This window comes from Hippocampus zosterae, chromosome 5 (genome assembly GCF_025434085.1).
Source record: "Hippocampus zosterae strain Florida chromosome 5, ASM2543408v3, whole genome shotgun sequence".
Classification (NCBI taxonomy): domain Eukaryota; kingdom Metazoa; phylum Chordata; class Actinopteri; order Syngnathiformes; family Syngnathidae; genus Hippocampus; species Hippocampus zosterae.
In genome coordinates this window covers 11,243,526-11,271,501 of record NC_067455.1, presented here as the reverse complement: position 1 = coordinate 11,271,501, position 27,976 = coordinate 11,243,526, and the positions used below count along the sequence as shown (strand labels likewise).

The 27,976-nt window shown below is 42.7% G+C and overlaps 3 protein-coding genes across 3 annotated transcripts; all 3 read right to left on the bottom strand.

The window, feature by feature from the left end:
* Positions 1–156: 156 nt before the first annotated feature.
* On the bottom strand, positions 157–15,725 carry pals2a (protein associated with LIN7 2, MAGUK p55 family member a). The gene is made up of 12 exons (XM_052066648.1): positions 15,504–15,725; positions 14,985–15,103; positions 11,530–11,682; positions 10,402–10,557; positions 9,490–9,717; positions 4,005–4,136; positions 3,634–3,736; positions 3,491–3,562; positions 3,255–3,416; positions 2,007–2,209; positions 1,783–1,911; positions 157–1,052 (listed from the first exon to the last, which is right to left on the bottom strand). The coding sequence occupies exons 1-12, from the start codon at positions 15,532–15,534 to the stop codon at positions 876–878; spliced, it is 1,665 nt and encodes a 554-aa protein (XP_051922608.1). The 5' UTR covers positions 15,535–15,725; the 3' UTR covers positions 157–875.
* Positions 15,726–18,463: 2,738 nt separating this feature from the next.
* LOC127601423 (peptide YY-like) lies at positions 18,464–21,204 on the bottom strand. The gene is made up of 4 exons (XM_052066654.1): positions 20,644–21,204; positions 20,332–20,506; positions 20,159–20,248; positions 18,464–19,333 (listed from the first exon to the last, which is right to left on the bottom strand). Exons 2-4 carry the CDS (start codon positions 20,490–20,492, stop codon positions 19,309–19,311), a joined length of 276 nt encoding a protein of 91 aa, XP_051922614.1. The 5' UTR covers positions 20,493–20,506; positions 20,644–21,204; the 3' UTR covers positions 18,464–19,308.
* A 4,295-nt stretch (positions 21,205–25,499) lies between these two features.
* malsu1 (mitochondrial assembly of ribosomal large subunit 1) lies at positions 25,500–27,335 on the bottom strand. Its single transcript, XM_052066652.1, has 4 exons — positions 26,955–27,335; positions 26,106–26,281; positions 25,926–26,007; positions 25,500–25,834 (listed from the first exon to the last, which is right to left on the bottom strand). Exons 1-4 carry the CDS (start codon positions 27,259–27,261, stop codon positions 25,680–25,682), a joined length of 720 nt encoding a protein of 239 aa, XP_051922612.1. The 5' UTR covers positions 27,262–27,335; the 3' UTR covers positions 25,500–25,679.
* Between the last annotated feature and the right edge of the window lie 641 nt (positions 27,336–27,976).

Genomic DNA, 27,976 nt, shown 5'->3' with positions numbered 1-27,976 from the left:
TGTATAGTAAGGCATTTTTAGCCCAAAAAAAAAGACCATATATAATAAGGCGTTTTTAGCCCCAAAAAAAGACAAAAAAAACGACCATGTATAGTAAGGCGTTTTTGTTTTTTAAAAAAGAAGAAAAAGCTGCAGTCAGATTAGTTCATTACATTAAAAAAAACTTTTATTTTACATTTGAAAATACATCTATGGAAATACATCTCTGAAATATAAGTAAAATACACCTTTTTTTAAAGTCAGTCAATATTTTTTGAACAGTTGAAGTGGGATCACATCAAGAGGGACGGTTTACTGAGACACAACGCCCTGTTTAATTCAAAGGGCTATTTTTGTAAGTCAAATGCAGCACCACATCGAATGAGAGAAAGAAACATCAACGTTCACATGTGATTTGTGCCCGGCTTAGTCTGGGAAATAGTTGATGGGCACAACAAGCCTTCAATTTAAATGAATTTCCTCTGAACCAGAAATGGGAGGGGGGAAAAAAGCAGGGTTGTGACTACGAGAAGAACGAAAGTACAAATAGTGGCAAAATGAGATGACAAAAGTGTAAACGAAAACACTGAGGTGAGGTATCAATCAGCAAGCCCTCTATTATTTTAGCAGAATAAATAGACAACTGAGAAGTGTGACATAAAATAATGGGACATGGAAACTTAATTATTTTTTGTTATTCAAAACATCCTGACACAATATGACTCCCAATCTATTTGATGAGTAAATTAAACGAGTTTGCCAATAAATAAGTACACTTCCTGTGTGCTCTGACTTGCATAGTGTGCAGTGCAGTGTCTACGTTCACATGGCAGGCTTAGCAGCTCAGGACAGTCCAGTGTCCAGTCGGATCGATGGTGGAGGGGAGGGGGGCAGCATCAGTAGACCCAGCTGACCGGGACCCACTGCGGCTCCACAAATAGTCTCTCTACTGCCTCCTGCAGTTGGTCGAAGGCTTTGTCCAAGTTGTCATTGTAAATGGTCAAGTCGAAGAAGTGGCTGTAGGCGCGCCGGATCCTGGCGCTCTCCTCCACCGTTTTCTTCAAATCGTTCTCCTGCGCTCACACGGCAAGAAAGATCAATATGAACGTGTTTCGCATATCAGATACAATTTGTGCTGTCGTTCTGTTTAAACTCTAAAGTGAGGTTGCTTGGCGACAGCCGGTCTGTGTGCTTTCACTTAAAGCGCATTGCTGCAAGTTAGTTGCTGGATATTGCTTGCGCCAACAAAGAGCCTTCCTCAAATAAGGACCTCTGACCGTGGCCCATTTGACTCAAGATTGACACAATGCGAACCTATCATTAGATTCCAGTATGACTTGGCTCACTGATGGAAACCTGCAGTTCATCTTGACAATCTCAACAACAGATAACCTGAACCCAAACGTAAAGAGGTTGCTGAGAAAAGAAACAAAGCACCCAAACAAAACCACACAAGAGCAAATTCACCAACTGAGAAGCACACATTTTCTTTTGTGACTTCACCATGTTGCAATTTGTCAACTTGTGGAGGATATTTTTAGGAAGAGCAACATATTTGGAGTTGAAGTTCATTTATTTTGGAATTAGATGCTGTCTGTTTTGATTAAAAACAATCAGCTTCAGTCTGTTCACTAAATGTGAATGTTTGTATGTCACCAAAACTGTATTTTGAGTTTTGGCCCCATGGGCACCCGAATTTGACAGCCGAATGACTAAAGGACTTTAAAGGACTAAAATGTGCGCTTGAAACTGAAATGGTTTTGAAGACAGTGATGGGTGGTCCAAATTTCCTGTCAAACTTACGGTAAGTAGTTTGGTTGTAAGTCCGGCATCCACGACAGCTTTGTGCATATTTCTCAAAGTGTCCAGCTCAGGAGCGGCAATGAAGACTACAAAGGGCATGAACTCGGCAGTCTTCAGCACTTTCAAAGCCTGAACACAATTTCAACAAACATCAGATAACAAGCCCCCCGCCCCCACCACTCCCCTTCTTGGTCGAGTGTAGCCGCAGCGAGCTGCGCACTCACCTGCGGGTTGACGTCCAGGATGCAGGTGCGGCCGGCCGCCACCACTTGATGGATGGAGTCGATCTTGGTGCCGTAGAGGTTGCCGTCGTACTCGCCGTGCTCCAGGAAGCGGCTGTCCTTGATGTCCCGCTCCATCTGATGCCGCGTCACAAACGAGTAGTTCTGCCCGTCTCGCTCTTCTTCTCTGGGGCTGCGCGAAGTGACTGAAATGAGGGAAAACAACACAAATAAACATCACACGCCTTCCTACAGTGGCCGAGGGGGGGGGGGGGGGGGGGTACTTGTACCTACTTGCAAAGAGGCATTTATTTTACTATAAAAATTAATTTTAAAATAATTAATAAATTTAAATCAAATTTAGTATGTAAATTATATGCTCAACCTTTGACTGAATATACAAAATTTAAAAAATATATATTCTTCAAAATTATTACAGTTCTAAGATATTTCAAATACATTTACATCCAAAAATCGTTTAGTTTAAGTTTGTATGAAATTGTGATCATAAATATTAAACAGGATTTTTAAAGCGGAAGTCACATCAAAATTTTAGGTTCAATGTGGCCGCACTCATCTCGATGCGGTATTAATTGCGGATTGATATTGCATTTGTGGAAACCCAATTAGGCAGGCAAATCATTTTTATGCGTCTCAGTGGGCAGCCGTTTCGCCACTTGCTATCGACTGAAAATGACATCACGATGCCAAAAGGAACGACCAATCACGGCTCGCCTGTTTTGGGGGTTTCGTCATGTGTCTTTTGCAAGCCTGAGCCCTTCGAAGATGGCATCTATTTAAGATGCTGCTTCAAACATGATGTGAGTCACGGGAACTATTAGAGCAAAGAAGAGTAGACGGTGATTTGAGCTACAGAGAACTAAAGCGGTCTTGCTCTATATTTGTCGTTTTGAAAGCAAAGTGCAGTCATGAAAACTGAAACGGAGTCAGACGAATGCTGGTGGAGATCAAGATTTAGTTCCATGTGTGACAACTAGGGGGCAGTCCAATACCACACTTGCCAGTTAATCTGCTCCTTAGTATAAATCAATCTTATTTATCACATCTCATAACATATTGTTCGATTTCTGTCAAAGCAATCATAGCCGTGTAAATCACCAAGCTACCAATCTCCCAGATTCATTCAATTTTGACTCACTTCAATGCAAAAATGCCAAAAACTAAGCTTGCCCGCTCAAGTACTCAGCCGCTCATTTGACAGAAGCCTTTCCTTGGCTGAGAGTCACTCACAGGGCACAGTGGTTCCATATCGGAGAGGATTCATGACGATGAGCCTGTTTTTTAGGCTGCGCCTCCCAACACCCTGGGCACCAATCAGAACCAGAGTTTTCCTCTGGAAGGGCGGCATCTTGGTCACCTCCTCATAGATCTGCAGCTCGTAGCGGTCGAATTCTGATCATTTAAAAACAAGCACGACGTTAGATTGACTTGTGCAAATAGACTTTCAATAGGATCGTGACACGCACCTGCATTCTTTGCAGTGAGGTACATCATTTTTTTCTTCTTCTTTTTGGCTACGAGATTCCCGCAGAGCAACCCTGAATGGCACACAAGCGTCATCGGTTCCCTGTTGTGGTGCCGCTTGAACGTGAAGGTTCCTGGCACTCACCTTTACCCGACAGATCCCAGTCTTTTCTCACAAATGCTTTCCGCTTCTCCTCCAAGAACTGGCTGGGGATGAGGCCGGTTGCTCCGCCCACAACACTGCGTGCCTAGAGCGGAACGAAGAGCTCGGGCAAATCACTCCCCTGTCCGCATTGTTAGCTCATATAGTAGAACCTACATCGAGAAATTCAAACTCATATGTTCGCCGAGCTTTGAAGTCGTTCATTCTATAAATGCGCCATGAAAAGAAAGATGTACAGCGTTTGGCGTTCTGGTTCGGTTCACGGGATAATGCCACTGATCAAGGTCATGCTTCTGGTCGAATGTTCTCTTTAGATACATGTAGATATCGGAATTCAGAACGCACCAACTCACCTGCCACCAGTCGGGATCGTCCTTGTTGACAACGTGAAGGATGTCTCGCTTCGAGAAGGCGAGGCCCGCCTCCTTACAGGGAATCAGGTTGTCTGAGGCCGGGTTGTAGTTGAAGTGGGCCTTCAGGTAAACCTGACCAGAAATAACGACAGGTGTACCGCAATCAAAACCAGAGAAGAAGGCGGCATGGCATTGATTCATGGCACAGATTTGAAAGAAAACAAAACAAAACCGTCAAGTGAATCTAACCGAGTTTCACTTTGGCGAGCTTCGACGATATTCTAATTTACTGGAATGCATCGGCCAGTGTGATGACAACAAAAACACCACTGAAAGTAAGCGATTTTTAATGCGGCTGAAATTAGCTCATTGGGCAACTTTGATCAACTGATGCTTTGGGAAAAAGGTCACATGATGACATAACGCTGCCGTGCTCTTACTGTAAGCACAAAAGAGGGCCCTATGTCCCAGATTGTGTGTGTGTGTGTGTGTGTGTGTCAGGGGGGATGGTGTTAATAATAGATGCCCCTTGGGCTCGGTTTACACTGGTTTGGCATTCGGAGCACACACGGGTCAGGAAACACTCCCTAATGCCAATCGTCAAGTGGTACATTGTACAGTAATCTCCAGCTAAGCCATTCACGGGTGAAAGGGACCAAGCCCTGCAGCAAAGAGTTGGAAAAACACGAGTAATCGACGCGCCGCCTAAAACATTTACCATATTAATTTAACTTCCATCCATCCATCCATCCATCATCTACCGCTTATCCGGGGCCGGGTCGCGGGGGCAACAGCTTTAGCAGGGAAGCCCAGACTTCCCTCTCCCTAGCTACTTCTTCCAGCTCTCCCCGGGGGATCCCGAGGCGTTCCCAGGCCAGCTGGGTGACGTAGTCTCTCCAGCGTGTCCTGGGTCTTCCTCGGGGTCTCCTCCCGGTGGGACATGCCCGGAACACCTCACCAGGGAGGCGCTCAGGAGGCATCCGAATCAGATGCCCAAGCCACCTCATCTGGCTCCTCTCGATGTGGAGGAGAAGCGGCTCGACTCTGAGCCCCTCCCGGATGACCGAGCTCCTCACCTTATCTCTAAGGGAGAGCCCGGACACCCTGCGGAGAAAACTCATTTCGGCCGCTTGTATCCGGGATCTCGTTCTTTCGGTCACGACCCATAGCTCGTGGCCATAGATGAGGGTTGGGACGTAGATCGACCGGTAAATTGAGAGCTTCGCCCTTTGGCTCAGCTCCTTCTTCACCACGACAGACCGATACAACGTCCGCATCACAGCAGATGCTGCACCGATCCGCCTGTCGATCTCTCGCTCCCTCCTGCCCTCACTCGTGAACAAGACCCCAAGATACTTAAACTCCTCCACTTGGGGCAAGATCTCCCCCCCGACCCGGAGGGGGCACTCCACCCTTTTCCGACTGAGGACCATGGTTTCAGATTTGGAGGTGCTGATTTTCATCCCAACCGCTTCACACTCGGCTGCGAAACGCTCCAGTGAGAGTTGTAGAGCCCCGTTTGAAGGAGCCAACAGCACCACATCATCTGCAAAAAGCAGGGATGTAATACTGAGGCCCCCAAAACGGACTCCCTCAACGCTTCGGATGCGCCTAGAAATTCTGTCCATAAAGGTTATGAACAGAATCGGCGACAAAGGGCAGCCTTGGCGGAGTCCTACCCCCACTGGAAACGATTCCGACTTACTGCCGGCAATGCGAACCAAACTCTGACATCGGTGGTATAGTGACCGAACAGCCCGTATCAGGGGGTTCGGTACCCCATACCCACGAAGCACCCCCCACAGAACTCCCCGAGGGACACGGTCAAACGCCTTCTCCAAGTCCACAAAACACATGTAGACTGGTTGGGCGAATTCCCACATACCCTCAAGGACCCTGCTAAGGGTGTAGAGCTGGTCCACTGTTCCACGGCCGGGACGAAAACCACACTGCTCCTCCTCAATCTGAGGCTCGACTTCCTGACGGACCCTCCTCTCCAGCACCCCTGAATAGACCTTACCAGGGAGGCTGAGGAGTGTGATCCCTCTGTAGTTGGAACACACCCTCCGGTCCCCCTTTTTAAAAAGAGGGACTACCACCCCGGTCTGCCAATCCAGAGGCACTCTCCCTGTTGACCACGCGATGTTGCAGAGGCGTGTCAACCAGGACAGCCCCACAACATCCAGAGCCTTGAGGAACTCCGGGCGGATCTCATCCACCCCTGGGGCCTTGCCACCGAGGAGCTTTTTAACCACATCGGTGACTTCAACCACAGAGATAGGAGAGCCCACCTCAGAGTCCTCGGGCTCTGCTTCCTCCAAGGAAGGCGTGTTGGTGGAGTTGAGGAGGTCTTCGAAGTACTCTGCCCACCGGTTCACAACGTCCCGAGTCGAAGTCAGCAGCGCCCCATCCCCACTGTACACAGTGTTAGTGGTGCACTGCTTCCCCCTCCTGAGACGTCGGAGGGTGGACCAGAATTTCCTCGAAGCCGTCCGGAAGTCGGCTTCCATGGCCTCACCGAACTCTTCCCACGCTCGGGTTTTTGCCTCGGCGACCACCGAAGCCGCGGTCCGCTTGGCCAGTCGATACCTGTCAGCTGCCTCTGGGGTCCCACAGGCCATAAAGGCTCGATAGGACTCCTTCTTCAGCTTGACGGCATCCCTTACTGCTGGTGTCCACCAGCGAGTACGGGGATTGCCGCCACGACAGGCACCAACCACCTTACGGCCACAACTCAGATTGGCCGCCTCAACAATAGAGGCACGGAACATGGTCCACTCGGGCTCAATGTCCCCCGCCTCCCCCGGAACATGGGAAAAGCTCTGTCGAAGGTGGGAGTTGAAACTCCTTCTGACAGGGGATTCCGCCAGACGCTCCCAACAAACCCTCACGATACGTTTGGGTCTGCCAGGACGGACTGGCATCTTCCCCCACCATCGGAGCCTACTCACCACCAGGTGGTGATCAGTTGACAGCTCCGCCCCTCTCTTCACCCGAGTGTCCAGAACATGCGGCCGCAAATCCGATGATACAACTACAAAGTCGATCATCGAACTGCGGCCTAGGGTGTCCTGGTGCCAAGTGCACATATGGACACCCTTATGTTTGAACAAGGTGTTCGTTATGGACAATCCGTGGCGAGCACAGAAGTCCAATAACAAAACACCACTCGAGTTCTGATCGGGGGGGCCGTTCCTCCCAATCACGCCCCTCCAAGTCTCACTGTCATTGCCCACGTGAGCATTGAAGTCCCCCAGCAGAACAAGGGAGTCCCCAGCAGGAGTACTCTCCAGCACACCCTCCAAGGACTCCAAAAAGGGTGGGTATGCTGAGCTGCTGTTTGGTGCATATGCACAAACAACAGTCAGTACCCGTCCACCCACCCGAAGGCGGAGGGAGGCAACCCTCTCGTCTACCGGTGTGAACCCCAATGTACAGGCACTGAGCCGGGGGGCAATGAGTATGCCCACACCTGCTCTGCGCCTCTCACCGTGAGCAACTCCAGAGTGGAAGAGAGTCCAACCCCTCTCGAGAGAACTGGTACCAGAACCCAAGCTGTGTGTGGAGGCAAGTCCGACTATATCCAGTCGGAAATTCTCTGCCTCACACACCAGCTCGGGCTCCTTCCCTGCCAGAGAGGTGACATTCCATGTCCCAAGAGCTAGCTTCTGCAGCCGAGGATCGGACCGCCAGGGTCCCCGTCTTTGGCTGCCGCCCAGCTCACATAGCACCCGACCCCTTTGGCCCCTCTTATGGGTGGTGAGCCCATGTGAAGGGGGACCCACGTTGCCTCTTCGGGCTGTGCCCGGCCGGGCCCCATGGGTGTAGGCCCGGCCACCAGGCGCTTGCCAACGAGCCCCACCTCCAGGCCTGGCTCCAGAGTGGGGCCCCGGTGACCCGCGTCCGGGCAAGGGAAACCTTGGTCCATATATTGTAGTCATCATAAGGGTCTATGAGCCATGCTTTGTCTGGCCCCTCACCTAGAACCTGTTTGCCATGGGTGACCCTGCCAGGGGCATAAAGCCCCAGACAACTTAGCTCCTAGGATCATCGGGACACGCAAACCCCTCCACCACGGTAAGGTGACGGCTCACGGAGGGGATTAATTTAACTTGACACCACAAATTGATCTGACGCAAGTATGGCGGTCAAATGCTCCGACCCAATGCAAAGCGGCATAGACGGGCAAACAAAACTCGATCCGATCAGCGACTTCATTGATGGATCGACAAATTATGACCTGACAGCTGATTGCGACTTTTGCATAAAATGCAATACATCAGCAGATTGAATCGAGCCGATCAGACCTGTGTGAAGTCTAACCAGAAGTGCACGCGTGCGTGTGCATGAGGCGAAACTCTCCGCAGCTGCCGCGAACAAACCAGGCTCAACTTGAGCACCAACCCACATATAAAGCTTGCCTCTCCGTCGATATGTATCACGTTCACTTTGGCATCTTAAGACACATGTTGAATATGATCGACTTGTAACTCAATTCACTTGTATATCAAATCGATATGCCCGATCAACTCATTTAAAAGGCTATTGCTGAGTTCCAGCACAGTAAAACATCATAACTGTATCATTAATAAAGAAAAATAGGAACAGTGAAGCGAACCTAGTATCACTTTCACTGGTCCGAGTAATAATTCTAAGAGGGGCATAATCCTTGTTCCACGTTGCTGAGCAACGGAGGGGAATCCCGCGCCGTACCTTTTTTTTTTGTCGCAAGGAAGGTTGTGCTTGCAGTTAGCTTTCCGCGGTTAGTTGTAACGAAGGCCTTTTCACTATTTTCTGGGAAAAACATGGTTGTCATAACGAAGTTTACATCATAACAATGTTCGTTGTCAGGTAAATCATCAAATGGAAAATGAATGAGGTGAAAGTGGGACTTTGAAATGTGAACATTGTAGAGGTGAAAACGTGACCGGAATACTGTATTTAAAAACAAAGGAAATAAAGAAATAAACTTGTTTCAATCAGTGTCAAGCCACAACAACTGTATTGTGGGATGTGTGCCTTTAAGGGGCGTGGCTTAGAGTGCTGTGAAGAACCTGGCCAATTGATCTGCGTTTCAGCGATTTTGGGCTTACTGCAGCTCCTTGCAAGTGTTCTCATTCTGTATTCGTGTTTAACTCATTCGCTCCCAAAGACGTTTTTAAACGTCTTTTTGGACTTGGTCTAGAATTGGCTGGTACTGAATGAGTTAAGTACTTTACCCATTCATAAATGATTCTGTTAATGATTGACAGGTCATAACTCCAAAAATAAAGAATTAAATTGGGACACTCGTAAGTCACCACTCTACTACTTTCGTAGTTAGGCAGGGTTTTGCGGCATATGAGGAAAAACCACAAAAATCTGAAAATGTGTTTTTTCCATAACTAGCTGGGAAAGGTTCCATTAAAAAGAATGTTGGGTGGGTGAATTTGTTAATCATAAACCGCGAATCGATTTTACCACCATATCACATTCATGTCCTCACCTGTGGAAGGGCCGGTGAGTCCTTGTAGCTGGGCAGCACCTTCAGCGTGACGCTGCCACTGCAGTCCCTGAGTAGCTCCTGCAGCTGGTGCGGGTCGCCGCCCACCTGGTGGCCGTTCACCTCCCGGATGACGTCGCCCGTGCGCAGCATGCCCTGCCGGTCAATTGAGCTGCCGTGCAGGATCCGCGCGATGACCATTTCTCCTCGCTCCGCGCGGAAGGTCACCCCCTGAAAGACGTGCTTTGTTATCGCGCCGCCGCACGTCATAAATTACACAACAGGTCCACCGTGCGGACAAAGTCATTCGGGTAAAGAGGCGGATAAAACAAATGTGTGAAGGACAGTGGAAATAAAAAGTCAACACATTTTGTGATATGAAAAAAAAAAACGAGTCCAAGATGAATCACAATGTTTTCCGCCATTTATGAAATAGATGATCGCCAAAAAGTTTCAGCTTTGCATTCATCAGACCATCAAACGTTTTGCGGCATATGTTTGGAAGACTTTGTGATGGTCCTATGAAACCAAGTTCAAAAAAGTTTTTCTTGAGCTGCAACTGCAGCTTTAAACAAATTGGAGGGAATTAGGAACAGTTTCAAATTTCAGTTAGTCTGAGAACAAAACATTTAAAGCTTATGGTCGGAAGAAAAAAAAAGTCAGGAAAAGCCGACTAGAACATCCAAACACCCAAAGCCCAGTTATAAGTGGGTGTGTTCACTTCTGCAACCACATTATTTCAGTCTTTTATATTTACTTCCTTCTCAAGAGAAATGATGGAAATTGTAAAATTGAAATACTTTGTCTTGGCTTTTTCTTATTCTTCTCATTTCAACAAGACTTTTAATGTCCATCAGAGCCCAAACGTGGCGAGGCAGAGTCACTGCTGCCGTAGTTGCTCCGCTGCTTACATACCAGCGGTTCTCCGGCTTTCTTCTGGATGCCAATCATCCTGATGGCGTCGGCGGGCATGAGACAATTCGCCAAGGCGTCTGTGCCGTTTTGCAGCGGTGCAACGCTTGGCATCTCATAGCACTTTGCAGCCACTTGGTCATGAGCCTCTATCAAAGACTGCAGAAAACACAAGTGAATAACAGAATTCTAGATTGCAATTGCAGCTGTAACCAGATCATAGGGCTTGAGAATTAATCAGTTTTATCGATTCTAGTGAACGTCCACATTTGTGGTAGGGATTGAGCCCTAACACAGTGAAAATCAGCCAGTAATTAACATTCTCCCCAAAAGGGTTTGTGTAATTGTCTATACATGTCACGAGATGGCAGCAAGAACAACTAAATGAAGCACATCAAGGCAAATTGTTTCCTTTCCTCGATTAATTGATAAGATACACAGATTCATCAATTAATAAAATAATCATTAGTTGCAGCCCTAGGTTCAGAAATGATAGAAAATAATCATTTTTGGAGCACAGATGAGCAAAGTCTATGTTTTATTTTAAGGCCCTATCACACAGCCATACAAAATAATTCAGTAGATGGGAAGTAGAACGAACGAGCTATCGTGCAATTGCAGGAACAAATACAACTGTTATAAAATGGCCCATAGACGTGCATAATACACCATATTAAACCTTTTTTTTTCCAACATGCAAAGCCCTCAAAATGAAGGGCCCCTGACAGGAAAAAGGTTAGCCATTTGTGCACGACAAGACGCGTATAACCAAAATGATTTCTGATCACTGATAAACGCAGAGTCCAAGAATAAGAGCAATATTCTTACCCTAGCAGCAACAGCAACATCGGCTGGAGACTACAAAGTGCATCAGCGACTCCAAATATTGGAGGTGACGCAAGTGCTCTGCCCCTCTCGTTTCCTACAAACTAGGCCTGCCATTGGTCACACACCCTGCCCCGCTCCACTCCTACCCATGCCACAGACAATGAGTGGTGGGGGAGAGGAAGGGAGGTACAATTTGGAAAAAAAAGGTTCTGATGAATGTTTCCATGTGATGAGAGGTGGGGGGTGGGGGGGGTCTATTCTATGACAGAGCTATGGCCGAGGAAAGGAAGAGGATCAAACTACCTTAAAGTGAGGCTCCTGGAGGATGTGGGTGAGCTCCACAGTGGCAGCGTCTTTGTCAGTCAGCTTATTGAGGGAGTCCAGGATCTCGGAGATCAGCTGAACGTTGTCATCTCGCACCGCTTCCAACTTGACCTCCTCCAGCCGCTCTTGAGCCTGCGAATGCCAACACAAAATGGACACATTACTGTATGTATCCCAGTCATCCTCGAACCTTTTGCACCAAGTACCTCCTAAAAAAAATACAGAATGCTCCCAGTGCCACCATATTGACTAACATTAAAATAAAGTAGTGTAGTAGATATAAGTTTTTATGAAAATAATAACTTAAAAACGTTTTCATGCCAATATTTACTTCTCCTCAGAGATTCCATGGCATTCAAAAGAAAACTCTTAGCTGAGTTGATATTTTATGGTGCATTTGGTCACCTTCCTACAATCATGGCCTTTGTCATTTTTCAGTCTTTTCAGAAAACACAAAAAAAAATGGACCACTTAACAGAGTGCATTTATTCCAAAAATTATTCACATTTTTATGACCTGCTCAAATAACAATGGAGATCATTTAAGCAGAGGTGGCCAGTATCAAGGAGACGACTTCAGCAATAAAAATAAATAATATTAAAAAACAATTCAAAATGGCATACTGTACATCCAGCATTATGAATCCCGGGAAGATGCCTAATGGGATACACCGATTCGACAAACAAGCACTTCTAGTGTAAAAATGTGGTTTTAGTATGGTGCCTGCAGTAGTTCTCAAAATTATTACAGCAAACGACACATGAAATATTCTGAAAAACGACATGTATTTACTGTTATAGCGTGAAGAAAAAAGCTATACAATGACCCGTTAGAAGGCGTGTCAGTCTAAAGACGTACACTTGAAGACATTTAAAAGTTGAATCTTTGCCAATCTATCAGGAGTCAAATGTTATGTAATAGAGTATTGGGGGGGGGGGGGGGGGGCACAGTTTTTCAAGAGTGGCACGCTCCATTGTTCTATTCATAGATTGACCGCATGGCTACAATCTCTACCAGTGATTTATTATCATGCTGTTGGCCTCATTGACCCGAGTTAACACGTCTATTTAAGTCGTGTAATACCGTAATGTTCCCATTATGTGAAAACACTCCAGTTTAGACCTTGCACAGTTAAGGTATGGTCTCCTACTGCGCGATGCACAATCTGTTTTCATTTCTCACTCTGGTTGGGGGCATCAAAGGCAATCAACTTTACTATATTTAGTGCAATCGGTTGAGGATGACATCTATAAGAGACATTTGCGATTTCTGGAGAAAATGCATGTGGATGCTGAAAAGCCGAATGAAAAAAATATGGATGCCTGTGGAATGAATGTAGAATTTTTTGGGGGACGTAGACATTTTTGAAATGTTGAAAATTAGTACCAGGGTGAATTAAAGTACCGAACGCTTTGAATTTCAAATGGGAATAATGACGAGAATCCATTTTTTTTTTAATGTCATTGAGTCTGAACAAAGGAAGTTTGGGGTGGTAATTTTAGGAGTGAAAATTTTGAATTTTTGGTGATCGAGAATTTGGGGCATTTTGAAAATTGCTCCCTCTGTGAAATGTCGTTGAGCTGCACTTAAAGGGAATGAAACAGCATGGCCTGCCACCTCATGATTTTTTAAACAAATGACATAAACAGGATTAGGTTTGTGTGGCCATGGCGCAGGTCTGTGCTTTTTTTCTTGTTGTCAGTCCCTTGGCCATAGAGCACTCAAAACAGTATGACAATCATGAAACCCCAGTGCATTTGTTCACCTAGGAGTGAAATTATTTTCTTCATTTTTATTTGTGAGCTCCAGATTATTCAGTCATGCATATAAAAGCAATTCCTGTGAAATTCTTTTTTTTTTTCTTGAGGAGTTAATATACTATACATGATGACCGCGTATAGAACCATGGTTAATGTCTACTTTTATTTTGATAAACCTTATTTACCGTAGCTTCAAGTCAAGTCAAGTCAAGTCAACAGTATTTATAGAGCACTTTCAAACAGCCATCGCTGCATACAAAGTGCTGTACATGGAGCGATTTAACATATACAATAAACAGTAAGACGAATCAGTAATAAGTAATAAGTAATAAGGCGGTAGAAAGCACCAAGCAGTAAAACCAATAGCAAATCTAAGTCATGCTGAGTCAAACGCCAAAGAATACAAGTGAGTTTTGAGGAGGGCTTTAAAGATGGGCAGCGAGGAGGCTTGCCGAATGTTCAGTGGGAGGTCATTCCAGAGAGATGGACCAGCAACAGAAAAGGCTCGATCCCCTCTGAGCCTCAGTTTAGTTCTTGGTACGTCTAGCAAAGACTGGTCCACAGACCTGAGGCGCCGGGCAGGGGTGTAGGGGCGTATGAGCTCAGAGAAGTAAGGTGGCGCGAGATTATTCAGAGATTTGAAAACAAAGAGGAGGATCTTAAAAATAATTCTAAAATGAATGGGGAGCCAGTGAAGGGATGCCAAAGTAGGAGTTATATGCTCCCTCTTACGAGTACCAGTCAAGAGGCGAGCAGCGGCATTCTGTACCAGCTGAAGGCGCTTGATGGAGGACTGGCTGACTCCAAAGTACAGGGCGTTGCAGTAATCGAGCCGGGATGTGACAAAGGCATGAATTACTGTCTCAAAGTGTTCATGTGAGAGGAGAGGTTTTATTTTGGCCAGCTGTCTAAGGTGAAAGAAGCTGGATTTAACAACGGCACCAATTTGCCGATCGAGTTTGAAATCACTGTCCAGTTTAAGTCCCAAGTTTGAGACCGTTGATTTCAGATAAGGAGATAGGGGGCCCAAGTCTACAGGATGGAATGTACAAGGTCCACTGGGGCCAAACAATATCACCTCTGTCTTCTTTTCGTTGAACTTCAAGAAATTTTGTGCCATCCAGGTTTTGATTTCTTCCAGACAGGATAGGAGTGGCCTTAATGAGAAGGTGTCTTTCTTGCTCAGTGGGACATAGATCTGGCAGTCATCTGCATAGCAGTGGAAAGGAATACCATGTTTCCTTAAGATGGAACCCAATGGGAGCAGATACAGCGAGAACAGCAGAGGCCCCAGAATTGAGCCCTGTGGAACACCACATGACAGGGGAGCAGTGCGTGATTCAGAGCAGCCAAGGCTGACACAAAAGGTCCTGTCAGCTAGATAGGACCTAAACCAATCAAGAGCACTCCCGCCAATGCCCACCAAGTGCTGCAAACGAGTCAGCAGAATACTGTGATCCACTGTATCAAATGCTGCAGTTAAGTCCAATAAAACCAGACACACGTGGTCTCCAGAGTCATTTGCCAGGAGGATGTCATTAGAAACGCGTAACAGGGCTGACTCCGTGCTATGCATCGTCTTCATGAGAAGCAACAAATATTTAAAATATGTTTCTCTATATGATGCGGTGCACTTCGATATCAATGTATATGTAAGATATCTAATTTTCGTACCTTTGCGAGGGAGCGGACGATGCGGCTCTCCATGATGCCACGAAGGAAGATGAGGTCGATGTCTTTGGCAAGCGAGCCTGTGGGCAGGTCTTTCAGGTTGTCCAGAACCTGCTGCATGGCTGAAGGGATGAAAAGGAACACAACATCAAGAACGCAGCTACAGAAAACACTCAGAATAAAAGAGCCAACCAATGTGGGACAGTCAATAAATGGGCGAGTTCACATTCCCGAATATACTTGCACACAGACAAATTCTTGCACCAATAGACATGTCAGAGTGCACACAGGAAACTCTGCTATTGTATAAAAAGCCTTACAAAATGTAGGAACTAGGCGGTTTCATAACAGTGTTTGTACCAAATGGATTTCCACACACAAAAAGACAACTCAAAAATAGATAAGAGGACAGCAAAACGTTTGAGAAAAAAAGCAAAACGTCAGGATGCCATTTACTACTTCCGTGAGTTCACAAGAGGCCTGACCATACAAGACCCTCTGCAGATTCTGGCAGCAGCTTACCTGAGCCTGACTTTGCATTGGCCACAGTCATGTTGTGTGCTCTTCAGTTTTACAATGGCAAAACCCTCTCCACAAAGTCAAATTCTGTAAAACAGCACGCCTACAGCGACCAGAGCAACTGCAGGGGCTAAAAAGAAGACAAGAAAGACACTTAATGTTGAGGCTTAATGTTGTACACCATGACAAATTAAAGCACAAATGTTTATTGACATGTATCACCACAGAGGAAAAGATGACAATGAACGTTGTTATGCTAATGAAGATAGGAGAACAAGGTGTGGCATTGAATGACAAATGATGACTCGACTCCACTTCTGAAAAAAGTTTGCTCATACATTTACAGTGGCCACTAAAAGCCCAAGCAGGAGGGAGAGCTAATACAAGTATAAACTTGTCTATCATGCAAAGCCAATGGAGAAGAAAAACAAAACAGAACCTCACCAACAAACTGTGTTCAAATCTTTTGCACAGCACTCCAACACGGAGTCCTAGTCTTTGTCAGGCATCTGGAACCCCGAGGTCACAAAGTGAGAGAATAAAATGAATGAATACTGGTAAGTCAAGTACGGTAAAACCTCTAAATCCATCCAAAGTGGTGCCTCTGAAGTCCTACAAACTGTTCAAACAATGACAAAGCTTAGTCTCAGTTAAAAGTATGCAATTCCATATGAAACTTATTACATGCCTTTGACATATGGATATTGCGTGGGCCATTACCGTGATATCGATTTTCCCCCGATATATTGTGTAGCCTTAATAGATAGTGTGACAACATCCTTCGTTGGGAAGGGGGAAATTGTTACAAACAGCCCGATTATCTTTATGTGTACCAGCCCCCCTACACCCTCCTGAGCGATGTGTGTCTAGTTTTATTTTAGAGCTAAAATGTCTTGTGTTACAGGCCATATTTACGTGAAATATGGGGTACAACTGTTCAAAAAATAACACGCAGTTGGATGTTAAAATGTGAAATTGCTCCTCCACACAAAATACATTTGACCGTTCAAGACAAGTTTATGACCAAAATTTTATTGAAATAAAACACATTTTCATCGCAATAGCAAGACGTAGGTCTTCTACTTGGTATCTGTGAATACTCGAACCTAAGTACTCTTACTCCTACATGGTGAGAAATAAAGTCGTAACAGTGAATTAAGAGCACAACGTTAGCAAATCTATGGAAACACGATGGTATGCCACTGAGACACCAGATCACTTTTAGTTAAAAACAACCAAACGTTTTCACTGCAAGCACGTCATGTTTCTTACAATTCAATTATTTTATCAGACCTTTGAGTGTGTTTTACACAGAAATCTATACTTTAGTTACAGAGTATGAGTCCTTCTGCCATGCCCGAAAATAGCACTGCACGAAAATGTACATTTGGATTTTGGGTTTGTCACGTTTCGCGGTCGCTTTTTAACACCGCGATGTAGCGTGGCATTAGCCGAAGTCACTACTATCCATTGATTAGAACTCCTCTATTGAGCCATGCCAATCACGCAACAATGTGACACTTTCAAACCGACTGCGCCCGAATGTAACCCTCGGCGCCGGATCAAATCTTATTATTTCAGTTAGCATTGGTTAATAGTGTTTACGAAGATGTTAGCGTAGCTAGCACACGCTCACGTGCGTTTATTCATCGCTTCCATATTGATTAAATGTATCGCTATGTAAGGAAATGTAAGACAAGCGTCTCAATGCGAATAACTGCTGGGTATACATGCATAACTGTCATTGATATCCATCAATAAATTATCCGAAGGTACAACGCTTGCTGAACTATACTAGGAGTTAGCACTGCTTTGCTAACATGACTCGAGTGCCACATTTAAACGCGTATTTTTACCTGCTCTATTCACTGGAGTCCGGTCACGCTCGCTGAATTAATTCAACCCGATATATCCATTTCAATCGTTTTATTGCACACAAGTTACACGCTGGTTTAATACTCAGTGTGCGTGTCTGCCAACCAGGCAGCCAGGATGCTGCGCCCCCCTTTTCTCCTCCTTCACTCAACTCACACACAAAGCTTCTCAGTGGATCACGTAGGATGTCCTGCAAAGTTGTGGAGTACATCTTCCAACATGGACAACCCACCGCTCACATTTGCTCTAGACTCTCCCATTGACGACATCACTTCTAATAATGCGTTTTGGTTTAGTTTTGTGTCATTTTGTGTCCTCCTGGATCCGATCTGACAGAGCCACACTTAAAACAATGGCAGCCGACATTGTGGCAGAGTTTACATTTTATTAGCTCATCAATCTGTCTTCAGGAAGAAAAAAACAGTACGCCACAGCAGTCATGAAAGTAGGAAATGACATGTTGCACTTGGGGGGGAACAACTCTTTGTATTGATTGTATTGATTTAATTACCTCTGCAATAGGTTCCAGTGAAGGAAATATGTTGGTTTGTGCTCTTAATGCGTTGCACATAGAGAAAATTCCTATGAAGAAACACAGGCTAAAACTGGGGGGTTTATTTTCGAAACGAGTTGTGTCTTTCTCTTAAGGTAAACAAGCATCGTGTTGATGCAATATTATCTCTTTTGAATTAGGGAGAATGCTGCTATAAAATGACTTGAGATGGTGGGTACTGTTTATCACTATTCTTGATGTTCCTTACTAAAATGTATAATCACCATAGTAAATTAGACCCAATCCTAAATCTTCCTCTAGTTTTATATTTGTGCCTTAATTAATCTGAAAAATGTTGAGTCCTATAGTCTTTGGTTTCCAAGATTATTCGTTGCTTTCGGACCCATATACTCGTACAGATTTGGGTAAAAGAGGTTTTGTTTACTCTGCTTTTTATGTCATAAAAAGGATGGTAAATACCTATTTTAATTTATATATAAAATAAACAGAAAAAAATACTGTGCACTTGCTCTTACAAACTGCATTGTGACAAGCTTAAAAATGTGTCACAATGTACACAGAAGATGGGCACCACTTTGTCTATTTTCACATTTATTTAAAGAAAATACACAGTAGATATAATACAGTGTTTCCCAAACTTTTTTTTTTAAGAAGTACCATTATCGTGATCAACAATAAAATACAGGAGTGTAGTAGGCCCAAGTGTTAGTGTATTTATGATTGTAAGCCACCTTATGGTCATCATGATGCAGTTTGAAAATCACCCCTGCATTTCGATATGAATATAAAAATAACCTGTAATGACATAATGATTCCATTCAAATGCATTACACATAAAAGTTCAATTAAAATCACTTGGATAAAAGTTCAAATCGATGTAATACAACTGTATTCTACAAAAAAGGTTAAATACAACTGAACTGTACATAGGCAGGGATTCTTTTGCATCCCACAGGAGCCTACACTTTGAGAATCACTGACACAGAAATTCAACATACATTTGGAAATTGTGAAATGGTACAAAAATTTAAAATTACCTAAACATCGTAACTTAGTGACAGCTCCGTGTTTGTTGACTAATATATATTAGAGAAACTACCACCTATAATTATTAAAAGAATATGATAATGATAATAATTGGAAATATAAAATAGAGATTTTTCTCATTTTTTAAATTTTATTCCCGTCCCAAAAACAAAGCACAATTTAATAGTGTGCAGTATTACCAAAATATCGTTGTACCACAGATTATCACAAGAGGGCACTGTTTAGTAAGGAACGCTGCATATCGGGCCAACAAGATGTGAAAAAAACATTATTTACAATATACATATACTTTAATATTATTAAATACAATATTTCATGCACCACAATTGACAATTAACTCCAAATGAAAAGTTTCAAGCAACTCTGAGATCATCACCACATTGGCAGCTCATCATACCTACAACAAAACAAAGACACAACTCATTGGCATAGAATAGACTAAAATAATAATTGAAAAAAAAACTATGGAAATAATGAAATCATGCTCAGCAACCTCTTTTTATTTTTAATTTGTATTACTGTGTTACTAAAATTGCTATCAAGAGGTACAAAAACCCTCAACTATATACAACAGCAAAAAAGAAAAACAAATAAAAAAAACAGCTCCGCAGTAACCTTTATTCTTAAGAAGTTTAATTATATAATGTGTAGTTAAAAATAAATACAGTGCATGAAATTAAAAAGTGTTCAGTGACTCAAATCAATATAATAGAATTCTATCTATCTACTTTGATTCTCTCCTCTTGCATCTCAAACTGCTTCAAACAACAAAGCGTGTGACGGAAAAGTGGTTAGTCCTGCACGACTGTCCGTGTTTTATGTTATGTGTTGTGTTTATTATTTTACTTTATGTTAACTGTTTTGTTAAGCGCTTTGTTACAGCTGCCGCTGTTGTGAAAGCGCTATATAAATCAGCATGTATCTTATTGTATTGTATGTATCTATCGATCAATGGTTCTTAATCTTGCAGTCAGGAGGTGTGTGAATGCTACTTTTTGAAAGTACAAAGTAGAAAATAGCCCAAAAGTTACAAAATATTGCTCAAGTGACTTTTCATAGCCTTTGTAAAAATATTAAATCTAACAATGCAATTCTCAAAGCAAACCCAAACCTCAAAGATATGATAAAACTATATTTTTAAAAATCCCCACAAAATGTCAGACATGTATACGACAGTATATGTTAAAAGCAGAGGAATGGTGTGTTGTTGCTGTGATCCTACCTGCCATAACTGGACCCAGGAATAGTCTCTGTGCTCTCCTTTACAAACACATCAGAAAACATTGTGTCTGGAATGTCTCGTTTTCCATATCTGTGCAAGGATAAAAGCCAGGCAACATGTCACGACTGCACCGCCGATAATAACAATAACCTCACTGTCTCCATGTAGCTCACCTCTGCCTTGTAATAAGGTTGATGTAGTGTCTGAGTGCAGAGTAGTATTTGGCCATTTCCTCGGGGGGTGCTCCTTCTTTCGGGGTGGCAGGCTGGCGTGGATACGCATCAATGCCCGAGTGAACGCAAGCCAGCAGGCAGAGAACCACAACCAGCAACATCCCAGCAGAGAATCCTGGATCACATGAAAGAAGCAAAAAAAACTTTACAATCAGAACATGCAGTAATCATCCAGTAGCGAGATAGATGCGTGAGATATAAACAGCTCAATTTCTTCAAAAAGCAAGTAAGTGATCATCCTGAAGGACATACCTTGTTAGAAGATGAAGATTGTGCTGTGGGATGACTTCCAATATTTTCCAGGCTCTTCTGTCAGCCTCCCAGCGCTGCCAGTGTTTTATACAGGGTGTGTCAGATGGAGGAGGCGGTAACTTTCACTCACTTTAACAGCCCTCCGGGGGAAAATCCACCGCCTCATTCAATTAGTAATCTCTGCCAATGACACAAATGTCGGTATTCTGTGACTTTATGACGAAATACATGCGTAAAACACCAAATTGAGTCACCAAATTAAGATGATTTCCCATGTTCTCACATGTTGCACATCATGTCACTTGGGAATCAAAGTTCACCCACATCTGTTTTCCATGTCAAACCTCTCCATACGGCACGGTTTTCCAGATTTGTTTGTATTTTTATCCGCCACCACCAAAATGAATTGGAAGTCATTCCGTCATAGGGTGAGTGAACTAAGTGACTGAATGGACTTCATGGCATTTATCATTCACAGCCAATTTATGCAGAGGACCTCCACTTCCAGGACGCAACATTATTTGGGCAAATTTATAAATATAATCCAACTCCAAACTTCTTTAAAGGTAAAAAAGTGAATATTCTTGATTTCAAACCAAATGGATATCCTGAAAACAAAAGAGAGGGTTACAAGAGTCATAAACGAGCACAGAGTGAAGGCTGCTTCACTGAAGCCCTGAAAACGTGTCTCCGGGTGACAATTCAGTGATTTCCATTGATTCGAGCATTCACTGATGACAAAGGATTTTTACTCAAGTTTTAAAGCCATTTGTCTAAAATACTTGAACTATTCTGTCTCTGAAAATGGAGGCACGAAATCCCAAATTGTGTTATCAGCAGAGAGTTACAATGTTAGAAATGCATATTGTACTGCTCAAGCTCAAAGTCTTGTGGCTGTTTTATAAATGAACTGCTAACAGATCCTGTACTGGAGAGGCAAACAGCTAGAAGTTGCTAACATTTTTGGCTAACGTTAGCTTCAGCAACACGATTCAGTTAGCAAGCTGAGTGTGTACTGTTAAACAAATGTAAAACTAGACCTGTAACCATACCAAGATCCAATACATGAAAATGAAGATTGTGTTAAATGTTAGTCGACAAAATGATGGTCGTAATGTCATTGAAAACAGCAGTTTCCTCACTGGCAGTGACCCCATAATGGCAGGGTGGACAGCAAATTCAGACAGGTCAAAAACACATACATTCAATTTTAAAAGTGGTATCAAATGAAGCAAACCCATTTTATGATACTTTTTTTTAATCGCTATGAGTGCAAATGTTTGTGTGCCATTAAAACCACAGTTTCATTATTCTGATACATTTTCATGACGACCGATTGATTCTGATGAGAGCAGAGGCACTTTACAGCGGCAAGCATCACTGTCCAAAAACTTTTGTATCTCTCTGTATCCACCCTACAATATACAAAATTGCGGCCGGGTAAGTGCATTAGAGTGCAAGGAGTACACACGTGCACCACAAGATCAATACTTTTTGAATTACATCCTAGCAAATGTTGCGTTTACAACAGGATCAGCTCCTAAGCAGCCAGCGTCCATTAAGACATTAAACTTAAATGAATTGCACAAACGCTCACAGGCTGGCGTACAATTGATTTCAATTTGCAGCCTTTAAATATTAAATGAGAAAATGAATGGTTCGACTCAATCGCTGTGTGTAATGTTGACAAAAAGTACAGAGAGGAGGGTTTTTTTCTTCTTCAACCATTAGAACGTCAAGCTTATAATCGTGGCTGATGATGATATGTATTCACATGAAGTAGAAATGTGATCACTTTCTGCTCAACTGACGAAAGCGCAGAAGTCTGTACGGAGAAACAAATCACACGATGAATGTGAGGTACATAGCTCAACGACAGCAACATTCCATAAATTAGACCTGGCCGACACATCAGTGAGATTTGAATGTACTGTATTGTAAACAGTGGTATTGTCACGCAGACAGAGCACAACTTAAAACCGTAGCTCAAGCCTTTTGTTGGCAAAAAGACTGCACATTTCTCCGAAATCATATAAAAATGGGTCAGGACTCAAATGTCTGAGATGTACTGTAGGTAATGGAGGTCTCAAAAGCTTTCAAGACCCTGAACGATGGGGCCAATTTAACACGACTACTTTGTGAGAACGAGAAGAGCATTGTGGCAGATTGGCGGAACAAAGTCTTTAAAGGAAATGTGCAAAAAGAACCTTTAGCTATTTCTGTATTTTATCATCAAACAAACACCCTTAGGGTCATGCATTTGCATTCTCGAAAAATATATATAATTACAATAAGATTAAAATGATATAAGAATACTAAATAAATAATAAGAAAAGACCCAAAAATGCAACAGCGAGGCAATAAAAAGTAGGTTTATGCAGCACAAAAATATATTTGAATTTGACCATGTGTCAATTATTTATGTAAAAAAAATCTACATGGGAGCAATTACAAAAGGCATATTATTTCATCCGTTCAATGTCAATCAGAGTGAGAATTATTCCTATTATTCTTAATTGTAAATGTAGATTTTTGCTGTAGCTTGTGCTGGATATCATTTGACTGCCTAATGTCATTGGCCTTGTGGTCAGCGATTCTTAATTAAAAATGCATTGTTAGCAACATACATACAAACATTTTCTCAAGTGCTCGCCCTGTTCCAACTCACAGGGATCTTTGGCCAATCTCATCTGATTTTGGACAGAAGTCAGATTAGATCCTGCGCTGGTTGCCAGTCTGTCACGGGGCACACAGAGTATACACACAAATGATGATTCACGCTCACATTCTCACGTCACTTTTAGTGGGAACTGAACCCACTCTGCGTGAACCAAAGTCAGGCAAGTGTACCACTACTCTGAAGTGACTCACTAATCATAACTGCGTGAGCAAAAAAAGTTGGAAGTTTGGACACCATTTCGGCTTTCAAATCAGTCGGCTGTCTTTAAAAAAGTAATGAGCTGTGGTGTCACAAGTGAAGAAACCTCATTTATCTTTCACAGTATGTACGTAAACAGGATGGCCATTAATGGGGATGACGAGAGTTGGTAGAACACGCAGCAGTTCATGACAACACAGCACACAGTAGCGGCGAGGTTTAGCTCGGCGAACCAACATTCGTTTGAAGAATGTCGGATTTGAGTCCATTCTTAATTCACATCTTCAGTCATGTTGAGCATCGGTATAAGTCATTCATCTTCACATAAATAAATACCGGAGAACTGATGGCACATGAGTGGGGTCCTAATCACCAAATTCATTATTTGGACATTTTGCTAATGTTCTGATCCAGTGTGACTCACAGTGGGTCAATGAAACAGAACGATCACTTGCTAGGCCGTGGATCATTTCTGTTCTAATCTTAATTACAAAAATCAAAGCTATACTACTTGTACTTTGAGGGAAGTAAAAATGCTTAACAAAATATAAATACATTTACTCAATATAGAAATTGTCCAAAGGTTTGAATAAGATTGCTGTCTATATTTGCCCTTTGACTGAGTGGAAGCCAATTCAGGATGTAGAACACCTCTTGCCCAAAGTCCAGCATTAGAACAAGTACTGTATGATGAATGGTTGAATGCAAGTATACATAAAAAAAAATCAATTTTCTGTACCATAAAGACCCTTGTAAAGCAAAAACAAATGTGCCTGAAGAGTATTGAAAACAATCCTGGCAAAGTTGGAATGATTAACAAAAATAAATAAATAAAAATCACCCCCAACTATTTAAAATGAAGCTTCAAAATGGTGAAAAATTCAAAACAATTGTCCACACCAGTGATTTTCAAACGGTGGTACCTTTACCAAAAGTGGAGCTAGGGCTCACTTTCTTGTGGTACTTCAAAGAATCACTTGAGAATGACTGGTCTATACCCTCATACACTGTTGCTTGTGCTATGGGGTGGGGGTGGGGGGCACCAAGGGCCACATATTGAATATGGACAAGATACGCACATATTTTCAAAATGTGTGCTCTTAATATGTCATTTTTCATCATACGTTTCTCAATGCATGTGTAAAAGATTCACCAACAACAAAGGGTTTGAAGCAATAAAAAAAATAACCAAATACTGTGATTTTTTTTTCCAGGGGAAAGTGCTCTCTTGTATAAAAATTACCTACCATTCAAGGACGTAACAAAACTACTGAACAACAAACCGACATTAAGTGCGAGAACTCAATTTGTGCATTCTTTTTCGACAAACTCAACTCACACAAAATGTAAATATTATTGAGGTTCAATGTTTGTCCTCCATGTCAATCTATATCCGCAAAAGAAAAAACAAAAAACATAAACATGAAGCCTGACGACAAAAAATAAAAAAAATGGTGGGGTCGTGGGGCTGAATCAAAGGGCCACTCAGTGTGGTCACAGGCCACACTGCGAGTTGTCCATGCACTTTGAAAATGCGGGTAGCTTCTTAAATAATAACAACAACAATGCATTGGAGGCTACAATCATAAAATCAAGCAATAACCATACAAGCCAATTTACTGGACACAGATTGGTGGAGAGATAATTTGACTGCACTCAAGTGTATGACTGGGCGCCACTTTAGCCATGCGCCCCAAAAATCAGGAAAACAGAGGTGATGAAAAACAGTTCAACATCAAATCGCCACATTTAGTCCCAAATAGTTTTTCCATCTTCTACATTTTCAGTAATCATCTTCAATCATTTTTAATGGATTTAGAAACAAATGTATGATTTCTCTTTCCAGGCACTTTAAATACTGTGGTACAGTACACATAATTAAGGAGGATCTGTCAAGGGGTTATCCAGCTATTATAATGGATACTGGTGAAGCGTAAGGATCGTGCATCACCAAAGGCTAAAAGAGGGGAAAAAACAATTTAGAAAATTATGAATTTATTTTAAACTGACAAAACTATTTGACAAAAAAAGGTTTTAAAAAATGAAAATGCATGCTTGAAAATGACAAATTATACGACAACAATGTGTGAATTATTCAGTTTTCCATAATCAGTCAAATTTTGACTACAATAAAGCATCAATATGAAAACGTGTTTTGTCATTTAGTGTCCTCGAGGTCAAATATGAAGTCTTTTGGAAGCTTCTCATCAGGGATTCCACTTAGCTGGTTGTCGTAGGAGCGCAAGGTCCACAGTTTTTCCAGTTCATACACTTCTCTCGCTTCTGGAAGCATGAAGTGAACAACTATATTGCCTGCGTGACACAAAAGGGAGGGAAATTTTACACCTGCAAGTGCAAACTTCAATGTGCAATGTACGTTACGTCAAAAAAAAGTTATACATACCAAAGTCAATACACATCCAGTCATCTGAAACCTTTCCTTCGAGCTTAACATGAGTATCTTGATCTTTCCTCAGGAATTTGTACTAAAGGATGGAGTAGAGATAATTTTTAAAAAAAACAACAATTAAAGGGCTCTTCCTCCAAGTGTCAGAATTAAATTGAGAAATTGCAGGCCACTTACTACTTTAATGGCATAAAGTGCCATTGCGCGCAGATGTCTTGGTGATACGCCACTGACAACGATGAAGTACTCTGTGTATTTAATGTGCTCAGGTACTTTGATCACACAGATGTCAGCGGCATTTTCCTGACGCAGGAGCCCAACAAGCACATCCAGGTTGAACGTCTCAGCCGGCCCTGCAGATTAGAAAAGCAACGAAAATATAAATTTACCCAAAAACAAAACAACTTTTCACTTGCTATTTGAGCTACAGCTGCATGTTGGGAGACCACCAAGTATCGCACCAGACATTTTGCTGTACATGCTCATGCAATCCAATACACAAGTGAATTAAAGCATACATTCTTAAATTAAGAGTGTGGCTAAGCAACCTAGCAGAGAAATTCTGATTTCATCAATCTTGCGAGAATTTAACATGTCATAATTTCATATCAAATTTAAGACAATCTGGCACCTTATTTACTTGAGCATGTGACAAATATTGAACACATATTTTTAATACCAAAATCCAATGTATGCAGTTAGTTTTTTTGCGACTTTTTTCAAACCCAATACTGTATATCAATGGCACGATAAAATGGGGGGCCGAGCTGAAATAAAGTGATACTTGTCTAGGAAATTATGAAGGCAGACCAAATTATTCCCGGTTCTCCAAATACGCGATTTCTGAAAACAGGAGAAACGAGGAAACTGACACCATCCAAATTGCAGCCACTTTTACGTGAATACTGTAATTACTTTGTCGACGCCACTTCAATTTCACGAATCTTTGCAATAACTAACGGGATCAAATTACACTCCTTGCTCCTTGGTGGGTATAATAAAATCCAATATAAGGTTTTAACTCACTTTGTCTTGGGTGACGCTTGTCATTCGAGTCGCCATTCATCTCGTGTGATTCCTCCGGAATAACGTCAGTCCTCGTCAGTATATGACTGCGGCCGGGGTCCATTTCCGAAAAGCATCTTTTTGCGTAAAAGTGACATGCCGATTCACGGTGGACATGCCAGCATGAGGTTAAACGAGTAGACAAATGTCGAAGAATGAAACGGTTATGACAAGGAACTTCAGCGACCAACCTTGTTAAGGTACGACTCGGTTTTACTAATACACGAATTGTACCTACTTGTGGGTTAATGTACTTAAAAAGATTCATTCTCTGAGATTAGTACAGCACCACAACGATAACCTTCTGGCTACAAAATAAACACGGAAGTATAATGCGTGCTTACATTTTGATTGGTTAGTGAGTGTTCTTCGTTTGCTGTGACACACGTGCAGATGCACATATTGCCCTCTATCGATTACAATGGAATCGCGCTGCATTTTTTAATGTAGTGTGCGATTTAGAATCTGTGAAACAAAGGCACACAGTGGCAGTATGTGTACATGTGTATGTGTGTATATAAAAATATATAAATGTCCAGGGTGAACACATTTACAGCCATTACAGGGACTGTAACTGGTAACTTAAATTGACCTCTTAACATTTTTATGCTAATGCAGGTTTTGCCCAACTGTCTGTCCTCAGGAACATCTTGCACAACTTTCATGTCACAATTCACAATGGATGTTTGTTTACCAGGAATGTTCACTCTTGTATCCTTCTGTGACTCTTCCAGTCGCTCTCTGGCAAACTGCCGATGACGGTGTCATTCTTCGCTCAGTGGGCACTTTGCTCTTGAAAAAAAAAATCATATTTGAAGTCTTGAAAGGGCATGATACGGTTGATAAATTGTTCGGCATCGTCTTGGTCTCATGATGTTAGATTTTGGACAGCATGATGAAGAGGAGTATTTAAATACCAATTCAATGTATTGGTCCATTCATGGATCAGACCCATTGTGAATTTTCCTACTGAGCTCCTTATT

Excerpts from the sequence above, each read along its gene's own strand:
- pals2a (XM_052066648.1), bottom strand. The coding sequence starts at position 15,534 with ATGACTGTGGCCAATGCAAAGTCAGGCTCAG. Across the intron at positions 15,104-15,503 it reads CAATGCAAAGTCAGGCTCAG|CCATGCAGCAGGTTCTGGAC; the intron begins GTAAGCTGCTGC and ends TCATCCCTTCAG. Across the intron at positions 3,417-3,490 it reads CCTCACTGCAAAGAATGCAG|AATTCGACCGCTACGAGCTG; the intron begins GTGCGTGTCACG and ends TTAAATGATCAG.
- LOC127601423 (XM_052066654.1), bottom strand. The coding sequence starts at position 20,492 with ATGTTGCTGGTTGTGGTTCTCTGCCTGCTGGCTTGCGTTCACTCGGGC. Across the intron at positions 20,249-20,331 it reads AACCTTATTACAAGGCAGAG|ATATGGAAAACGAGACATTC; the intron begins GTGAGCTACATG and ends ATCCTTGCACAG. Across the intron at positions 19,334-20,158 it reads CCTGGGTCCAGTTATGGCAG|GTATGATGAGCTGCCAATGT; the intron begins GTAGGATCACAG and ends GTTTTGTTGTAG.
- malsu1 (XM_052066652.1), bottom strand. The coding sequence starts at position 27,261 with ATGAATCTTTTTAAGTACATTAACCCACAAGTAGGTACAATTCGTGTA. Across the intron at positions 26,008-26,105 it reads CACTTTATGCCATTAAAGTA|TACAAATTCCTGAGGAAAGA; the intron begins GTAAGTGGCCTG and ends TCCATCCTTTAG. Across the intron at positions 25,835-25,925 it reads CTGGATGTGTATTGACTTTG|GCAATATAGTTGTTCACTTC; the intron begins GTATGTATAACT and ends TGTGTCACGCAG.